The sequence below is a fragment of the Lissotriton vulgaris genome, unplaced genomic scaffold, assembly GCF_964263255.1.
Source record: "Lissotriton vulgaris unplaced genomic scaffold, aLisVul1.2 SCAFFOLD_658, whole genome shotgun sequence".
NCBI lineage: Eukaryota > Metazoa > Chordata > Amphibia > Caudata > Salamandridae > Lissotriton > Lissotriton vulgaris.
The window spans coordinates 642790-659633 of NW_028242497.1; the positions used below are offsets into that span (position 1 = coordinate 642790).

The window sequence follows — 16844 nt, forward strand, 5'->3', positions numbered from 1 at the left end:
GTGTAGCGGGGAGGTGCAGCTTCAGAGCATAGGAACAAGAGGATGCTTTCTTGGCTTCCGCTCCTTTTATCCGTCTTCAGGGTGGGCGTGAACCCGCCCCCGCCTGCCTCCGAGGGCGTGGCCGGCCGCGTCGGTGTCTAGGCCAGCCCACTCTAGGGCGGGAAAAAGGCGCGCCCCGGCTACGCCGCTTCGGGCATACCAGCCGAGACTCGCCTCCCGCCCAAGATGGCTTCTCGGGGGGATCGAGGTACTCCACCATACGTTCGGGGGGACCGAATGGTCGCCCCTTTCCATATGGCTGAGATACCCGCCACCCCCTCTCAACACAATCCCCAAGAATTGGGAAACCGGAAACCGTTCTTGAACTTTTGGAAGGCGGGAAGGGAGTCACCCTTCCCGGCCGTATTTATTTAAAATATGAAACAAAATTAAAACATTAAAATAACAGTTTCATATTATGTACAATTTCATTTCCACATTACGATGTTTGGCTAACCTTAACAGATCTCTAATACAAAGGTTCTCCTAGCCGAACTAACATCCTACAAAACATTTGACTTGAAATTGTACATCCTAACGTTAAGGGCCAACGGCAAGGTCGTAACCGGTGTCAGATCCCTAAACCAGAAATGCCCCCCTCACTTGTGAGAGGAGTGACCGCACAGAGGCGTACCTCAAGTGCATCTACCAATTTCCCTTTGTACTTGACGGGGGCCCCAATAAACTCGACGCCATTTACCGGTCGTTCGAGGACTCGTGTGAGGTGTCTAAAAGGTAGCGTAAACCCCCTCCCGCACCCCACACAACTTACCCATCTGCCGTCGCAGATGTCCTGGCCCCGGGAAATTCCCCAGGAGGGGCCGTAGCCCCTCCTATCCAGGAAGGGGCCTTGACCACCTTTCCTTTCCTTCCGGCGGCCTCTCCTTAGACAGGACCGCCTCCCCGTTGAGGGGCCAATTGGCCACCTCCCCCGCGCGCTCCCATCCGTAATGGGTGACGCCCCCTCATAGGGATCTTCGAATTACTGCTCACCGATCATGACCTTACCGCCACAGGCCGGATAGTTGACCGGCTATCTGGACCCCCCACAACACTCCTGCCTAAAGGTCATGTCATAAAGTCTTTAGCCAGGCTATCAGGTCTCCTATGAGTAACTCGTTCCCCATCCGGGACAAATGAACACCATCCCCCAAATACATACTGTCCCCTTTAATACAACCATGCGAAATAGAATGCAGTGTACTTGAACGGAACAATCTACTCACTTTATTATTAATTTTCCTTACTGAATGATTCAGAGCCGAAATAGAAATAGCCCCCCGCCACACTTTTCGTGGGATCATATGGGACCATGCAATTGTGCACCCTGGAACTCTTCTCGCCAACCAACTTACCGTGGAAAGCATCGCCTCAAGAAGAAGTCGTCTACCAGTGGTCACCAAATCATTGCCCCCAAGATGTACTATGACTACAGACGGCGGTGACCTCGTCCGCCCTAACAAACCCTCGAAAAATGATCGAAACTGGTCAATACAGAGCCCGCCCTTTCCGTAGAAGGACACACTGTACCCGTATTCCCCAGCCACGTGAATCATGTCACCTGCTTTGAATACGTCCGCGGCACGCCTCACGTATGAGTGGCCCACGACCCACACCTCCTTTTTCACAGCCGGTAATGTCTGACCGCTGGCCCCCCGGTGTCGGGTCGACTGCACAGTCCGCCCCGCCTCGTAGGCTTGCGCAACTGAAAATCAAACAAAAACAAGAAGCGTGAGTACATCATTACAGCTTCACAACATGTGCAACCGCACATACCTCTTATAACAGTTCGAGGACCAACGCCCCACACGTTTTACTTGTTCAACATTCAGACCCCTGGCTGTAGCCTCCGTAGCAGCCCCTATCCGAAAGGAATGGGTCCCAAAGTCGCCGGGGTTCAAGCCCGCGGCCGAAATCGACATCGCAAGCACCCGCTGAAACTGAAACCTCGTCAGTGGGGTGGCGTCAGCGTGTCTTAACAAGGTCCCCCCCCATGCTGCCACCCTCTGCGCTAAATATTCCTCTACGCACACAACAGGGCACATGGAAGACCCGGGGATCCTCTGGATGATTACGCAGTCCCCGATTGCACCCTGATCGGATTTGGACCTGACAAACGAGACCGTCATTGTCTCCTCCCTGACCTGAATGTGTTCCCGGCACAGTCCCCCCATCGTATCCTGCTTGTTTTTTGCCACTAATTCGCTTACCCGCATAGCCCCATGGAATGCTAATGCAAATGCGGCTCGGAACAACACTGCTTCGTACTGGGATGAACATGTTACCGGTAGCACGGACAATAACAGGGCCAACCTATCCAGACCTATCGGGTGCCTATCGTCTACTCTGCGACCCTCAAGGCGTTGCCACCCACGTAGCGCTTTCTGCACAACGAAAGACGCTGTCGGGTCCTGGATCCCATGAGCCCTTGCCATAAAGGAAATGGCGGCCCGATGCCTCTGGGCCGTAGCTACTGACTTGCCTGCCTGATGTAAAGAGAGCAGGAATCTTACTACAAACTCTTCCTGACCCCAAAGTTCCCCCCCGGCATTACCCAAAAAGGCCCAATAGGAACGGAACGCCCCTTCATATGCCTTCCTCGTCCTGGGTGCTAAACTCTCTCCCACGAGGTCTTGTAGTTCGGGGCACCGAGAGACCAGAGAGCTTCGGGAAAGGGTGCCGACACCGGGTCCGCTGTGGGCAGAAAACCCCAGAAGGCCTGCATACGGAAACGAGAAAGCGCATCAGCCGCTTGGTTCATCACCCCCGGCACGTGTCGCGCCCTAAACAGTACATTCAGTTGCATGCACAACAACACAATTTCCTTGAGCAGTCTCAGAATCAATTTGCATCGTGCTGCCTGACTATTGATACACTCAACCACGGTCATGTTATCAGACCAGAACACCACAGAGTGATCCCTAAACCCTTCTGGCCATGTTTTCAAAGCCACCAGAATAGGTGAACAGTTCGAGAAAAGCAATGTTACTCGTCAACCCGCGCTCATGCCACCATGACGGCCATTTTTGAGCCGACCATTGTGTACCCAATATGGCGCCAAAACCCATACTCCCCGCCGAGTCTGTCCAAAGCCCCAACTCCTCGGAAGACACCGCTGGTTTGTTCCAGACAATTCGACCATTGAAATCCGCCAGGAATGCAATCCAAATGCGCATGTCCTGGCGAACCTCTGCCGAGAGTCTCGTGCGATGATGTCCTTCCTTCAAGCCGACCATGGATTGTGCAATCGAGCGGGAAAAAGGGCGCGCCATCGGCACTACTCTTAGGGCAAAATTCAACTGACCCACCACCTGTTGCAATTGATGCAGGTTTACTTTCGTTGCACGAATACATGTCTCAAGGGATAACCTGAATTTTAACACTTTTTCCTTGGGTAATCGAAAACAACCTTCCACCGAGTCGAGCTCGATCCCCAGAAACTCGATCAAGGTCGAGGGACCCACAGTCTTACCTGGCGCCAAAGGCACACCGAATTGATTCATTAGGACACAAAATTCATGTAAAGCCTGTCCACACTCAGAATCCCCGGCTGCCCCCAAAAACAGAAAGTCATCGAGATAGTGCATTACATGTTGAAAACCTGTCTTCCTCGTGAATACCCACTGCAGAAAACAACTGAACTTCTCGAAATAGGCACATGAAATCGAGCATCCCATTGGCATACATCTATCCATGTAATAGCGACCCTGAAACTGAAAACCAAGTAGACGCTGATCGTCTGGGTGTACCGGGAGCAACCGGAACGCTGACTCGATGTCCGATTTGGCCATCAGCGTCCCGGGCCCCAGGCGATTCAACATGGCAACGGCCTCATCGAAAGATGCGTACCGCACCGAACATACTTCCGGGTCTATGGCGTCATTCACGGAAAGACCACGTGGGGCTGACAAATTATGTATCAGCCGAAACTCACCCGGGTCCTTCTTGGGGACCACCCCTAGAGGAGAACACACAAAATTAGCAACCGGTGGCAAATCGAATGGACCGGCAACACGACCTCGAGTCACCTCTTTCCCAATCTTTACCTGCACCACCGCCGTGTGCTGTAAGACCGACATTTGATTCTTACAGTTTGGTACCCCCTGAAAATCCCCCACTGGGATGCGGAAACCATATGAAAACCCGTTCCGTAACACCCCAGCGGAAGCATGATCCGGGTATTCGCTGAGCCAAGGAATCATTGCCATGGTATCAATCGGGGTCGGTAAAGGCGCCCCTCGGACTATATTAGACCTGTTTGGCGCCTCCCTTACCACCGTTATCACCCGTTTTGGCTCTGCACATGGACTCAGGATGGGATGGCTGCCCGCACCCACCACACTCATGTCTGAATTTGCATGACCCCTGGGGCCTGGTACATTTGCCTCTGTTAAAATTCCAACAGATCCCCCTTTTACCTGTGTTGCCACTCGGCTTCGAGTGGTACTCGTTACCCGCACCCGTCCGAAAGGGTGTCCCAGAGTTTTGGCGGGAGGATTCCCCCCCGTTACTCCCTACCAATGGCACCTTCAACATCCCCGTACTCTCCATTTTTTGCCAAGACACGGAGTCGTAACAATCCCAAGACAACAATGGGTTGTGTTCTTTAGCTTTTCTAAACAGATTATCATAGCAGAACCACTGATTGCCCCCATATGCCACAGAATACTCCATAATACGCGACTGATAAATGGGTAACTCGGTCAACAACTCAGGCCTGCGCTCACCCATAATGGAAGTAAAAATGCCCCACGCTCTGCCCCAAGTACCAATGGTCTCGTCGACCTTAAAGGCGGCCATTTTTGCGCGCCAAACACTCGGATGCATGAGCTCCTTTTGACTCTTCACATGCTCGATCTCGTAATGGTCGGTAAGCAATGAAAACATGTTTACATATTTATCCGCCCAAATCAATTCCTTGATTTCTTGTGGGACGTGCTGGGCAATCTTCTCCTTTCTAGAAGGTACAGACCCCTCCCCCGCAATCGGCAATGGCCGCTTACCTGAAGTAGACCCCACGCTTGTCGCCGAACTTGGGCCTGCTGTACTTCCAGCCGCCGGAACCTGTGGGGGAACAGAAGATGGCGCCTTCGCAGCCACCCTAGATTCCCGCAGTTGCCTCATTACTGCCCGGGCGTCGTCAGCCGTGGCGCCCTCGCTATCGTTTCCCAACCACGCTGCCAATTGTGCCGCTAACTCGGGGGGCATATCCTCCCTGTTCACGGGGGTGACCACCACAGGGATTGGATTCCCTTCTTTCGGCACCGGGGTTGGCTCCTCTCGAAGGGTTTCGGGAACCGGGGTCTCTCCCCCAAGTGCTCCCCTTCTGGGCCTCTTGCTTTTTCCACCGGGGATTGTTCCCTGCAAAGGCCGTTTCGGTCCTCCCTCCCGGTCCTTAGCCTCAACCTTTTTCTTCAGATCGGCTATCTCCTTCATGAGTATGCGGAGCATCTCCTCGGTACCGACCCGCTTTCCGACTTTCTTGGGCATTCTCAGACGGGATATCTGTAAGACAAAAAGAGAAATTACAACGCTCAAAATTGGCTCTTCGTTCCGTCTCGAGCTCACGTGCAGCGGGGAGGTGCAGCTTCAGAGCACAGGAACAAGAGGATGCTTTCTTGGCTTCCGCTCCTTTTATCCGTCTTCAGGGTGGGCGTGAACCCGCCCCCGCCTGCCTCCGAGGGCATGGCCGGCCGCGTCGGTGTCTAGGCCAGCCCACTCTAGGGCGGGAAAAAGGCGCCCCCCGGCTACGCCGCTTCGGGCATACCAGCCGAGACTCGCCTCCCGCCCAAGATGGCTTCCCGGGGGGATCGAGGTACTCCACCATACGTTCGGGGGGACCGAATGGTCGCCCCTTTCCATTATTGGCCAAGTAACTCCATGAAATGTAAATGCTGATTCAATGCCACTGGCTCCCCAGCGGTTGTTTCATACACAGTATGTTTTGGTCTCATGCATGTGTGCTTATTGTTGCTCTCGCCCCTGTTTCTGGCCTGTGCACTAGAATGATGAACTGCTTTTCTCCTTCACTTTCACTAGTAGACGCTTCCTTTTCTGGTGGGATGTGGTGCTGTCAGTGTCCAGAGAGCTACTGCAGGTAGGGGTGGAGAAAGTGATCTCTGCATGGATTTCTCCCAGACCACACTGCTGGTAGATTGTGACCTATCTGGGTTGTTTGGTGGGTGTCAGTCAGTCCGTAGTCACTCATTTTGTATTTGGCTGGTGTTGCCTGTGTTTTGCTTCTCGCCATAGTGAGTTTTTCAGAAGTTTCTTCTCAGTGAACGGTAGTATTGCAGCTGGTTGTGTTGCCCCAGGTTTGCCTCCTAGAACATTGTCTAGTGTTTCTTTGGTCCTGTGGTCCTTGAGAAACTCTTCATCTTTCTTGTGATCTCATTTGTTAAGAGCTCCGGGGGCTGCTATTCAGGGATCTCAAGATTCTATGTACAGACGTATATGACACAGATGGCATGGCCTGGCACCATGCTAGTGAACACTACACACCAGGGCATCTTACACATGACGTGCCATTTTGACAAAATTACTCATTTTAAGTACCTTATACTTGGGGGGCTTTGTGTGGCTGTGTGTGTGGGGGGCTCTGTGTGGGTGTGTGTTTGGGGGGGCTCTGTGTGTGTTTGGGGGGGCTCTCTGTGGGTGTTTGTGTGTGTCATTTGCGAGATAAAGCTAGTGGCATTGTAAATGACAATACCATTTATTTATATTAAAAAAACATAAATAAAAATTATGTCAAGAGCAATGCCAATAGCTCTAACTTTAACAAAGGCAAAACCATTGCATTGTAAATGCTTGTTTTCTCCTGTTGGGGTTTCAGACTGCACTTGCCGTCCCCTCCTGTCTGCTTTCATGTCTCGCGATCTCTCCAGGAGTCAGGAGGTTCTTCGTCCCATTTGCGGTTCTCTCCGCTTTTCAGTCCCTGCGTTCCTGCTGGGTAGGTTCATTTCGATTGGTGTCTCCTCTGCGTCCGAAGTACCGCTTCTGCCCTGTATCCTGTAGCTCTCCGCTGCCAGCTGCCCTCAGTCTCAGCACGTCTCCACTTTCTGTGGCGTTTCAGGCCTGCCCCCGGAATACAGCTCCATGCGATATGTCTGATCTAGCATTTCTGTGTGTTGCGGCCCAATCTACTTGGCCTCATTCATATTGCCATATATTTGTGATTCTCTGGATACCGTCAGGGATCGGTTTGAGTGACGGTATACTGCAAGATAATGAAGGATATTTGTGGGCTGTTGGAGGGTGTCTAAAGCACGTCCGCCATGTTGGACTGTTAGGCCATGCCCGAAATTTTTTCCTGTTCTTAATACAATCTACAGTATTCTACATTAAACATCTTTAAAAATAGAGTATTGATACTGTTTTAGCTTCAGTCCTCTGACTATTGACACCAGGACTCATTTTCCGGCATTTGCATAACAATGCAATGTTTACTTTCAGAGTTAGATCCTAAGACCTTAATCATTAGGTCACCCGTAGGTCTTTTGCCCCCACCCCATCTGCTTTATGCATAGGCAAGGCCACATACTTTGATAGCACAATGTGCTGTGATAGAAAAGCTGACAAATGCAGCTTGCACAGTGTGTGGTGGCCAGCTGCTACTCTTACTTCCTGCCCAAGCCCAAAACATGAGAAGAGTGTGCAATGGGCCCTGCAATGCCAAGGAAGTTTAAACACATCAGTTATGTTAACAAACCACATAATCCAGTCCGCCACACGGACGCCCAGCCAAACATGCTGTAGTGAGCAATCAAGAAGGAAGGGCCTGGGTGGGTAAGGGGGAGAGGAGTTTTATGAGATGTACTACAGAAACTGTAGAAGGTATACTCTGGTGACAGAGAAAGGATGTGGGAAGGTACAAGCAGGGAGGTAGAGTCTCACAAGTGAGACGACTCATTTCCATCATCCATTTGCACAGTGAGTGACATCACTGGATTTGCCATCATCCATCTGCACAGGACGTGACATGACTCCTTCACCTCCCAAGACTTACTGAATGGTGGTCACAGTGCAGACAAGGCGCTGGCGCACAGAAGATGCACCAAAGACAAACCCATGTGTGCCGAAACTGATTTGACCCTCTGTGCCTGCTTCATGCCGCCCATTTCCCGCCCTGCTGCTTTGCCTCACCACACAACACTGTGGGAGAATTCTCCTGTGCAGGTTTTCATGCATTTATCAACACCCAACACTCACAGCACCCACACCAACAGCACCCAACTCCCCACTCTCTCATACTCACAGTCTTGCAGCACCATACAGCACTTATCACGCACATGCATGCTTCTCAACACGTGTTCACTCATCAAACATGCCACAAAGACCTGGCACCTGGTGCACAACAACGCCTCATACCTACATTTCCTGACGGAAACCTGGCTGAACGCCCCTATCAGCACCTGACATCACCACAGACAACCCTTCTGGCAACAAGATCACCAAGGAAGAAAGTCTTCACAAGCCTGTAGGTGGAATCACCATCATCTACAAGAACACCATAATCTGCACCATCTCCATGGACACTTCATCCTCCAATATGAAACACCTGTTGTTCAAGCTCCATGTCGCAGCCAAATTCACCCTAAGCGGCACGCATATCTACATACCACCAGGATCATGAACTAACTTCACCGACACCATCATGGACTTCAATGCACCATTTGCCCTCTACACTAGCAATTACATCCGACTCGGAGACCTGAACTTCCACCTGGAAGACAAGGCCGACCGCAACTCAAAAGCTCTCATCAAAGACCTTGGAAGCCTGGGCCTCACCCAACAAGTAAAGGGGCCTACACACGTCGCTGGACACTTTCTAGACCTTATTTCCACCAACTTCGACAACATTGAGTTGACAAGTTCACAACAATCTTATGGACAAACAACACCTTCGTCAAGTTCAGTATCCCTGTCCCAGTCAAACACACACTCACCACTGCCAGACCAGTCTTCCAAAACCAGAACAGCTTAACTGACAAGGACAGGAACACTGCCCTGAACACAGCAACGGCATCCCCAGAGCAATTAAGAAAGAAGTTCAACAGTTGGATGACTTCTTGCGCCGACTCCCTGGCCACCCTCAAACACAGCAATACAACAAGGTTTAGACCCCAAGCTAGCTGGTACATGGGGGACCTCAGTCTGATAAAACACCACTGCAAACAACTGGAGCGCAAATGGAGAATGAGCCACGGCAATGCATTCAGGAGCCTGTTCAAATCAGCCGAGACGCTACCACCAAAGGATCTGGAACAACAAACGCAACATACTGGCAGGCCGCATTGATGCCTTCACAAACAAAAGCAAATCAATCTTTGATATTTTGGAGGATTGCACCTAACCAGCGACCACCTCCAATTTGATTTCCCCTAGAGTGACCATCTGCCATGGAAGCAAATTCTGGGCAGTGAATGTAAAAGTTCAGGGCAATGGGTCAAAATTTGAACAAAAATTCTGATTACGGTCACATCTGAGGAGGTCAAGCAATGATATAAATAAAGTGATTAGATCACCAATACAAGTAAAGGCCAACATAGGATTACTTTCTTTGGTTTGTATAATAAATAACAGTACTAAGCAAACATTAATATGTAACTGGGCTTATTTAAAAATTAAAAAACTGGCAGACGTATGCACACAAAGCAAAATTTGACAGCTGGCATAAGAAACAATTGCAATAAGATTTTGCCCATTTAACACTAATGATGGTAACTGAAGCGAAATAAATCATACCACTTTTCCAACTAGCTTGTACAATACTCCAAATCTTTACATCATCACTCTGCATGCTTGGTCTTAAATAAGGTAAGGTAAGGTAAGGTAAGGTAAGGTAAGGTAAGGTAAGGTAAGGTAAGGTAAAGTATGTCATTCTATATTAGAAACCCAAAGAACTGGTTTTCCACTCAGTCCTACAAATTATTCCTCAATATTCTGCGGATGGCTAGAACCTCAGGGGTACTCAACACATTTTTCTCAAGCTGTAATTTGCACTTTTCCTCAACAGAATCTGCATTGTACGATAAATCCTTTCCATTTTCTCCAATTAAATTCTGGCAGGATTGGCCTGCTGACATTCAGTGTCGGGCACAGACTTCATTGCATCTGCTAATTACCACCAGCTGTGTTAAACCCCACTCAAATCAACCACTACACAAGGACATATGGAATTAAAGAAGTAACCCACTGAGGTATCTACGTAAAATACAAATGTTTTACGTATTTGTTGTGCTCTGTTCTTTGTAGTAGCCACATTAACCCTCTATGCTTGATCGGTCAAACCTGTGACTATACTGAGCACTGTACAAAAATTACCCCAGCAGGTGCATTAACCAAAGGTTATCATACCGCATTGTACCTTGAAACTTTAGGGGTATACAATGATATCTCCAGCAGGTGCTTTACCCTCATGAGATATTTTAAAATGAAGACTGTCTATAAACAAGTAAGCCAGAACAAACTTGCTGCCACACTTGCCATTGGGTGTAAATCTGTGACCTGCATTTTATGTGCCATGCTTTGCAGTAGGCATATTTACCATCTATGCTTGATGAGTCAAACCTGTGACGATACTGAGCAGTGCACACAAATCAACCCACCAAGTTCTTTATCAAAGACTGTTAATTTACTCATACCCTGAAATTGTTGGTGTTTACAATGTTCTCTGCGGCAGGTGCATTGCCCTCATAAGATATTTGAAAATGCTATCTGTCTGTAAACAAGTAAGCTTGATGGATGCAAAGTAAAAAAAAAGACATGCATGAACTGTCAGTCTCTGCACCCGTCCCCAATTTCCAGCACTGTTGTGGGAAAGAGTTCTGGGGCTCTATTTTCAGAGGTGAGATGCAGAACTATTAGAAATGACATTAGGTCAGATGTTCAAAACTGTCATACGAGGCGCTGCACCCAAAGTTGCTGCAATGTGTTGTGTTACAAGGAGAGATCTGGCACTAGTCTGCTCTCTGTGTACCACTGACATACAATTAGGCCGTCGAGCGCCACACACAACTGTGCCTTACAGAGCTAAGTTGTCTGCGTGACTCTAGAATAGGTTTAATTACTGAAAGGCTGCTATTCCAGTTCAAAATACTATGCCTAGACAAACTTTAAAACTATTTCCACACTGGATGTGTGCTGTACAATGCAGCTCACATGCAAATTGGCAAGTTAGGAGAAATAACAATATTCTCCTTTTTTAACACCTGCTTTCAGGTGGTGGTATTTTTGGTGCATAACCATGGCTACTATTGTTAGCAGATAGGGATTTGCATTAAAAACATTGGGGGTTAAAAAACAAGTTTTGCGCTGGAAAGTGAATAAAAAAAACATTTTGCACGGTTTTGCATCACTTTTTTAATACAAACCCAGCTTAAAATATTTGTAAATCTGCCCCTAAGTGTGCATTTACCATCAAATGGGCAGCAGGGCATGTCAATGCACACAAAATCTGGTGCAGGTTGTGCTTCCAACCCCCATTGACCATGATTTGGCAGTACTGTGTGCATCACAGTGACCTGATTCTCAGAGCCTTAAGCACACTAAACATCTCAGCAGCAAGTGAAAGCACCTTGCACTTCAACACACCTAAACCTGTTGATGAATTAACCCTTGACGAAAATTGAAATCACAATTAGTTAAGCAAAACACAAAAAAGCATTGAGTGGTGCTTTTAGAACAGAGAGCAGGCCCAGGCTGGAAGGCTCAATTCAGGTACACACTCTGGCAAACTTTAACATTATGAGCAAACATCATCCGTTATAAAAACAATAACGGACAACGGACATTCATAATCATCCTGCATTAGTGCCTCTGTAAATATCTCTCTCAATTCTTCAGCAACAAAATCACGGCAATATACAGTGAGTTCTACCTGCAACCGGACCCAACCCACCACGCCAAACACCTCCAGATCTAATCCAAAGAACCAATGCTAACCACAAGGCTAGCCATCACCCCAGAAGAAACTGCTGCTATCAGAAGTCCATCCATTCGGAGGCCCTGACTCCTGCCCTACCATACCCTGAAGATTCAATGAAGATTTACAAATGGCTCCCAATCAGCATGTGGAAAACCATCATACATGTCCATGTCACAAGCAAGCTGTACTATGGGAATGCCCTCTTTGCCGGGATCAAAAAGAAGCACACGAGAAGGCTGCAGACCAATCAGAACTCGGTGGCTAGATTCACTCTCAACCTCCCACACTGCACTCACATCACTACGCTCCTGAAGGGGCTCCACTGGCTCCTGCTTTCACAAAGCATCCTGACACCTCAGCTCAACCAGACCCCTATTTACAAACATCCCACACATACAGAAAAACAGATCTGGTGGTCAAGTCTTCTCCTACATCGTTCCTAATGCATGGAATGACCTGCCGCTACAACTAAGAGGCTCCTCCTCCCTTCTTGAATTTTGAAGAAGTTGAATATCTGGCTTTTTCAGTAGTTCCACTAGGATCTAGGTTTGGATAGACTCACACCTGCTCAGCGCCAGGATACTCTTGCAGGTGATAGTGTGCTGTACAAATCTACATAACATAACATAACTATGTTCTTGCTTTAATCTGCTTGCCGGTATAACTTTTCTTCACCCAAGTACTTTTCTTCTACTGCCCTGTGCACCCCTTTGCAAGACACTACCTAACAGTCTCTAGTATAGAGCACCCCAAAATACCCAACCCACTTGTCCACACGAACCAACGGTACATGTATCTCATAATATTTTATGTATCCTTGTGATTTACTTGCTTCTCCTAAGCGACGGAGTGCTGTACAAGATGAGGGTTTTACAAATCTAAGCTGGACATAGTACAATATGGTGGCTTTGAAGAGATGGGTGAGAATATGTCAGGAACACCACAGGGATTTGCTAAAGTCCCCTTCTTGGTCAGAGACAAGGAAAACCAGAAGGGTTCTCGGAATGCCAGCCTGTATGTCGCACAGCTAAGGGTGGACAGTTCTTGCATTCACAGCATTTTACTGGAGTTTTCTGTCTCAAGGTGAAATTCGTCTCACAGTTAATTACCGGTATGAGGAGGAGAGATGGTGACTTAATCCCCAAGTAATATCTTGGAACCGTTGAGGAAAATAATTTGAGGGAACACAATTTTCTGGACATACCTCAGTGTACAAGTAGAGAATCAGGACATCTATTTCACCGTCACCTACTTGAACCCCGTACTAATGTTTACTTTCCTAGAAATAGCTAGACACCAGGTAAGGTCATCACTCACGCACTTTGTTGATGTAATACCACGGGGCAGTGACTTCTTTGCAATGCTTGGACAGAACTTGGGAAAGAATCTGTGCCTGTCGCTTATAGGTTACTTTTCTGCTCAAGTATTTATGTTAGACGCCCTGGCTCTGACACAAATGGATAGACATGTATGTAGTACCCACCGGGAGCAGTGTAACGAGGTAAAGAAAACATGACACAAGCAAGGATATCCAAAAAGCGGCAATCTTAGGGCCTCCTTAGGATGGCGGTGAATCCACCGCCGGCCCGGAGGATGCGGATTCACCGCTGCGGCCACAGGAAACACCCACCGCCAGATTAGGATGGCGGTGGGATGGTCGTGGGAACAGCGGCGGACGGCAGGTCCGTCCGCCGCTGATCCTCGGGTTGTTGGGTGCTATTTGGTGGCGGTGTCTGCAAGACACCGTCAGCCAAATTAGGATGTGTGTTGAAACATACTTTTCTGCTGCGGCTTTTCCGCCGTGGAAAAGCATGTGGAACTTTGCTTCTGGGGGCCCCTTGCGGGCCCCCAGGGTGAAGGGGAGGTGGGGGTGCACATGAGGGGTACCTATGGTACCCCCCTGCATTTACATGCACAAAGCGGCAGGCACCGCGCAGTGCCTGCTGCTTTGTGCATGTAAATGCAAATCATGCATTTTTAACTTTGCGGCGGGTGCTGCTTCAAGCAGCACCCGCCGCAAGGTTAAATATACGGGATGTGACAGCCAGGGTGGTGGTCACATCCTATTTGCAACGGAGGGACCGCCGCTGCCCCTGCGGACGGTCCCTCCACCTCGGGGGTGGCGGACGGACGCAGGTCGGTCCGCCATCCTAATAAGGCCCTTAGTGAGGTAATCAGTCTGCTTTGTTGATAGGGAACAGGGAGGATGACAAAGGACCTTCAGAAAGGATAGGACCAGTGATGCAGCATGGATGAGCTAGTCATCGAGCAGGAAGGAAGCGCTGGGAATGTGTGTTGTGCCAGCGCAATACAGAGTCACTATTTAAAGGATCTCTTTATTTATAGAAAAGAGAGCTACACAATATTTTACTCTCTACCTGAAGTAATTAAAGAAATGCTTAATATATTTTTCCGAATAAAGATTAAACTCTAAGCGTAAGGTAATGCTAGAAGACTTAAAGAGAAATACAAATTAAATAAATGGAGAATTAAGCTGGTCTTGTTGTCCATAGTTAACTTTTACAAGCTGATCCATTGACCAAAACAGTGGGGTGCCTTAAATGCTGTTTATAAAATTTAGTAACATGGTGAGATCAATAAAATACATATTTATATAATGTATAGAATTTAAACTAAATATATGAATTAGGTACTACGCTATCCAGAAGCTCGTCCTCTGGTTTTCGTTGATTTTGGGAGCAGTGTGATTTGTGTGAATGAGTGACTCGCGGTGCTATGGACCCCACCGACGAGTAAAGTGTGATAGCTCCTGGGGTTTCAGTGAGAGTTTGAGGGTTGTTTGAGAGCAGCGCTGGATCAGCATCACTATAAATGCATTTCAAGGCAGTCCATAACTTACAATTTTTCTTGAGTTTTGAAGCGCAGCCAGTGCTGTTAGCCCTTGACTCCAGTCTTTCCTTCTGAACTTTCTGGAACAGCAAAGCATCCTTTGAGGGGAACATGACCTGCTGCTTACTGTCTTTGCACATGTCAAACAGCTCTCAGGTGCAAACTCGTGGCTCCTGAAACCTATCACCAGCTCCCCTAAGAGGCATGAGCTAGTCTATACCTTGCTAGAGGGGGGAGGCGTACATTGGCCAGGGGTCTGCCCCAGTCCTCCTCAGTGCATCTTGGTGTATATATATATATATTCCGGCATGGATTTGGCCGGTTGGACACTCTTGAGTTGAACACCCTTGAGTTGGACAATGATTTTTCACTCTCATAAAGGTCACATCTAGGCCAGATTTTGCTTCCAGAAAAGGGACCAAGGGTATATTATACCAAGAGGAGACAACCACGAGCCACGTATTACCACAGTGCTGCGATGAGCTCACGTTTATAAGCTAGAAAGTTACTATGCTCAAAGAAGTTTGTCTTGAATGCCATATCCGCAAAAAGGAGTCATCCATTTTAATTATTTTCTACTCAGGTTAGTGTTATGGGCAGGGCTTTAAATTGACAGGTCCTGCTGGTGCTCAGCACTGGCAGTTTGAAAAGCAGGTGCTAAGACAAGTCCCTATGGGGCTCACCATTTTTGCTCTCACCCTCAGGGTGAAAATAAATCTTAACTCTGCAGCAGTATCACCCTTTGCTGCCTTTTATGTAACTTCAAAGAGAGTCGCTATAGTTCTCTACAGTCTCATCATTTCAGAACTGAAGCATTTTCAATGTTATATACAACAAAGCCATAGTTGTTGCTTATTTAGCTTATGCAACTAACACCCACTGACAAAGCCAATAGTCCTGTCTTGTTGTAGGTATAATGTTACTTGTATTATATATCTGGATGCACTGCCAGAAGCAGCTAAATACCAGTTAGGTGGCTCACTAGGCTAAGCACAGATTTTTAGCTTCTGTGTTATTAAGCCACGCCCTTAATTACATCGGACACCCTCTTTGGGACCCCCAATTTTTTAATCCCACATGGTTACTGACCACAAATGTAGCTGCACATTTACTGCCCTATTGATGATAGGTGATACATATACAGGGTTGTCAGCTTTAAAATATAGGACCAAAGTAGGGACACAGAAGATCAGAAAACACAAATGTTATTTGTTTAATGAACGCACCGCCCACTTGGCGTGCGTTGCTGTCGCTCACCGAAGCGTGTCCTCGCTCGTGCAGAGGTGAAGCGGCATCAGACCCTCGTGGCTCAGCAGGTTGGGATTCGCCCTGTGCTCCAGCAGCAGTTCGGCACACTCGGTGTGGCCCTTGGCACAGGCCTCGTGCAGCGCGCTCTGTCCCCCAGGAGCTGCATTGGGGTCGGCTTTTCGGTGCAGCAGGTAACGCAGGCAGTCAGTGTAGCCCCTGCTAGCTGTGATGCACAGGGGGTTTGTAAGCTCCCTCTTGTACTCCAGTGACCATAGACCTGCAGCAAAAGAAGGCACAATGGAACTAAGAACTTGGGTTGATCCAATCACACATATAGCAGTGCTGTAATGCCAATATATGCCTGACCACAGAGTATAACAAGCATTTGCAATGCAATGCTTCTCGCCTTTGGGACCTTATAAGTATTTAGCCATGCAGCACATTATGCTGGGTGCTGTAATATCTACTTTAGTTTAATGGATCTTTTTGGAAATATGAAGTAAGTAGAGTACTGCAAATGTACCAATAAAATATTGAATTGTGTATCCTTTGACTTTTACAAATACCTAAATTATATTTCTACAAAAAACAACTTTGATAACACTATACTTGTATACACATTAATCTTAGCCCCTTGATTGGAATACAGGAAGTGTATTGTTTTGGTACTAGGAATTAGGTAAAATAAAAACGTCACATTATTTACGCTGGCTCAGATTAAACAAAATTCCCACTTTGAGTATTAAATTTGTTTTATTGACAAAATACTGGGCATGAGAAA

General features: G+C 47.9%; 1 protein-coding gene across 2 annotated transcripts in view; it reads right to left on the reverse strand.

The window, feature by feature from the left end:
• ASB18 (ankyrin repeat and SOCS box containing 18) overlaps positions 1 to 16844 on the reverse strand; it is a 279270-nt gene that overhangs the window by 128160 nt on the left and 134266 nt on the right. For both annotated transcript variants that reach the window (XM_086948326.1, XM_086948327.1), the window contains exon 2: positions 16073 to 16340. In XM_086948326.1, the coding sequence (XP_086804452.1) occupies positions 16073 to 16340 (268 nt within the window). The remainder of the gene's footprint in view (positions 1 to 16072; positions 16341 to 16844) is intronic.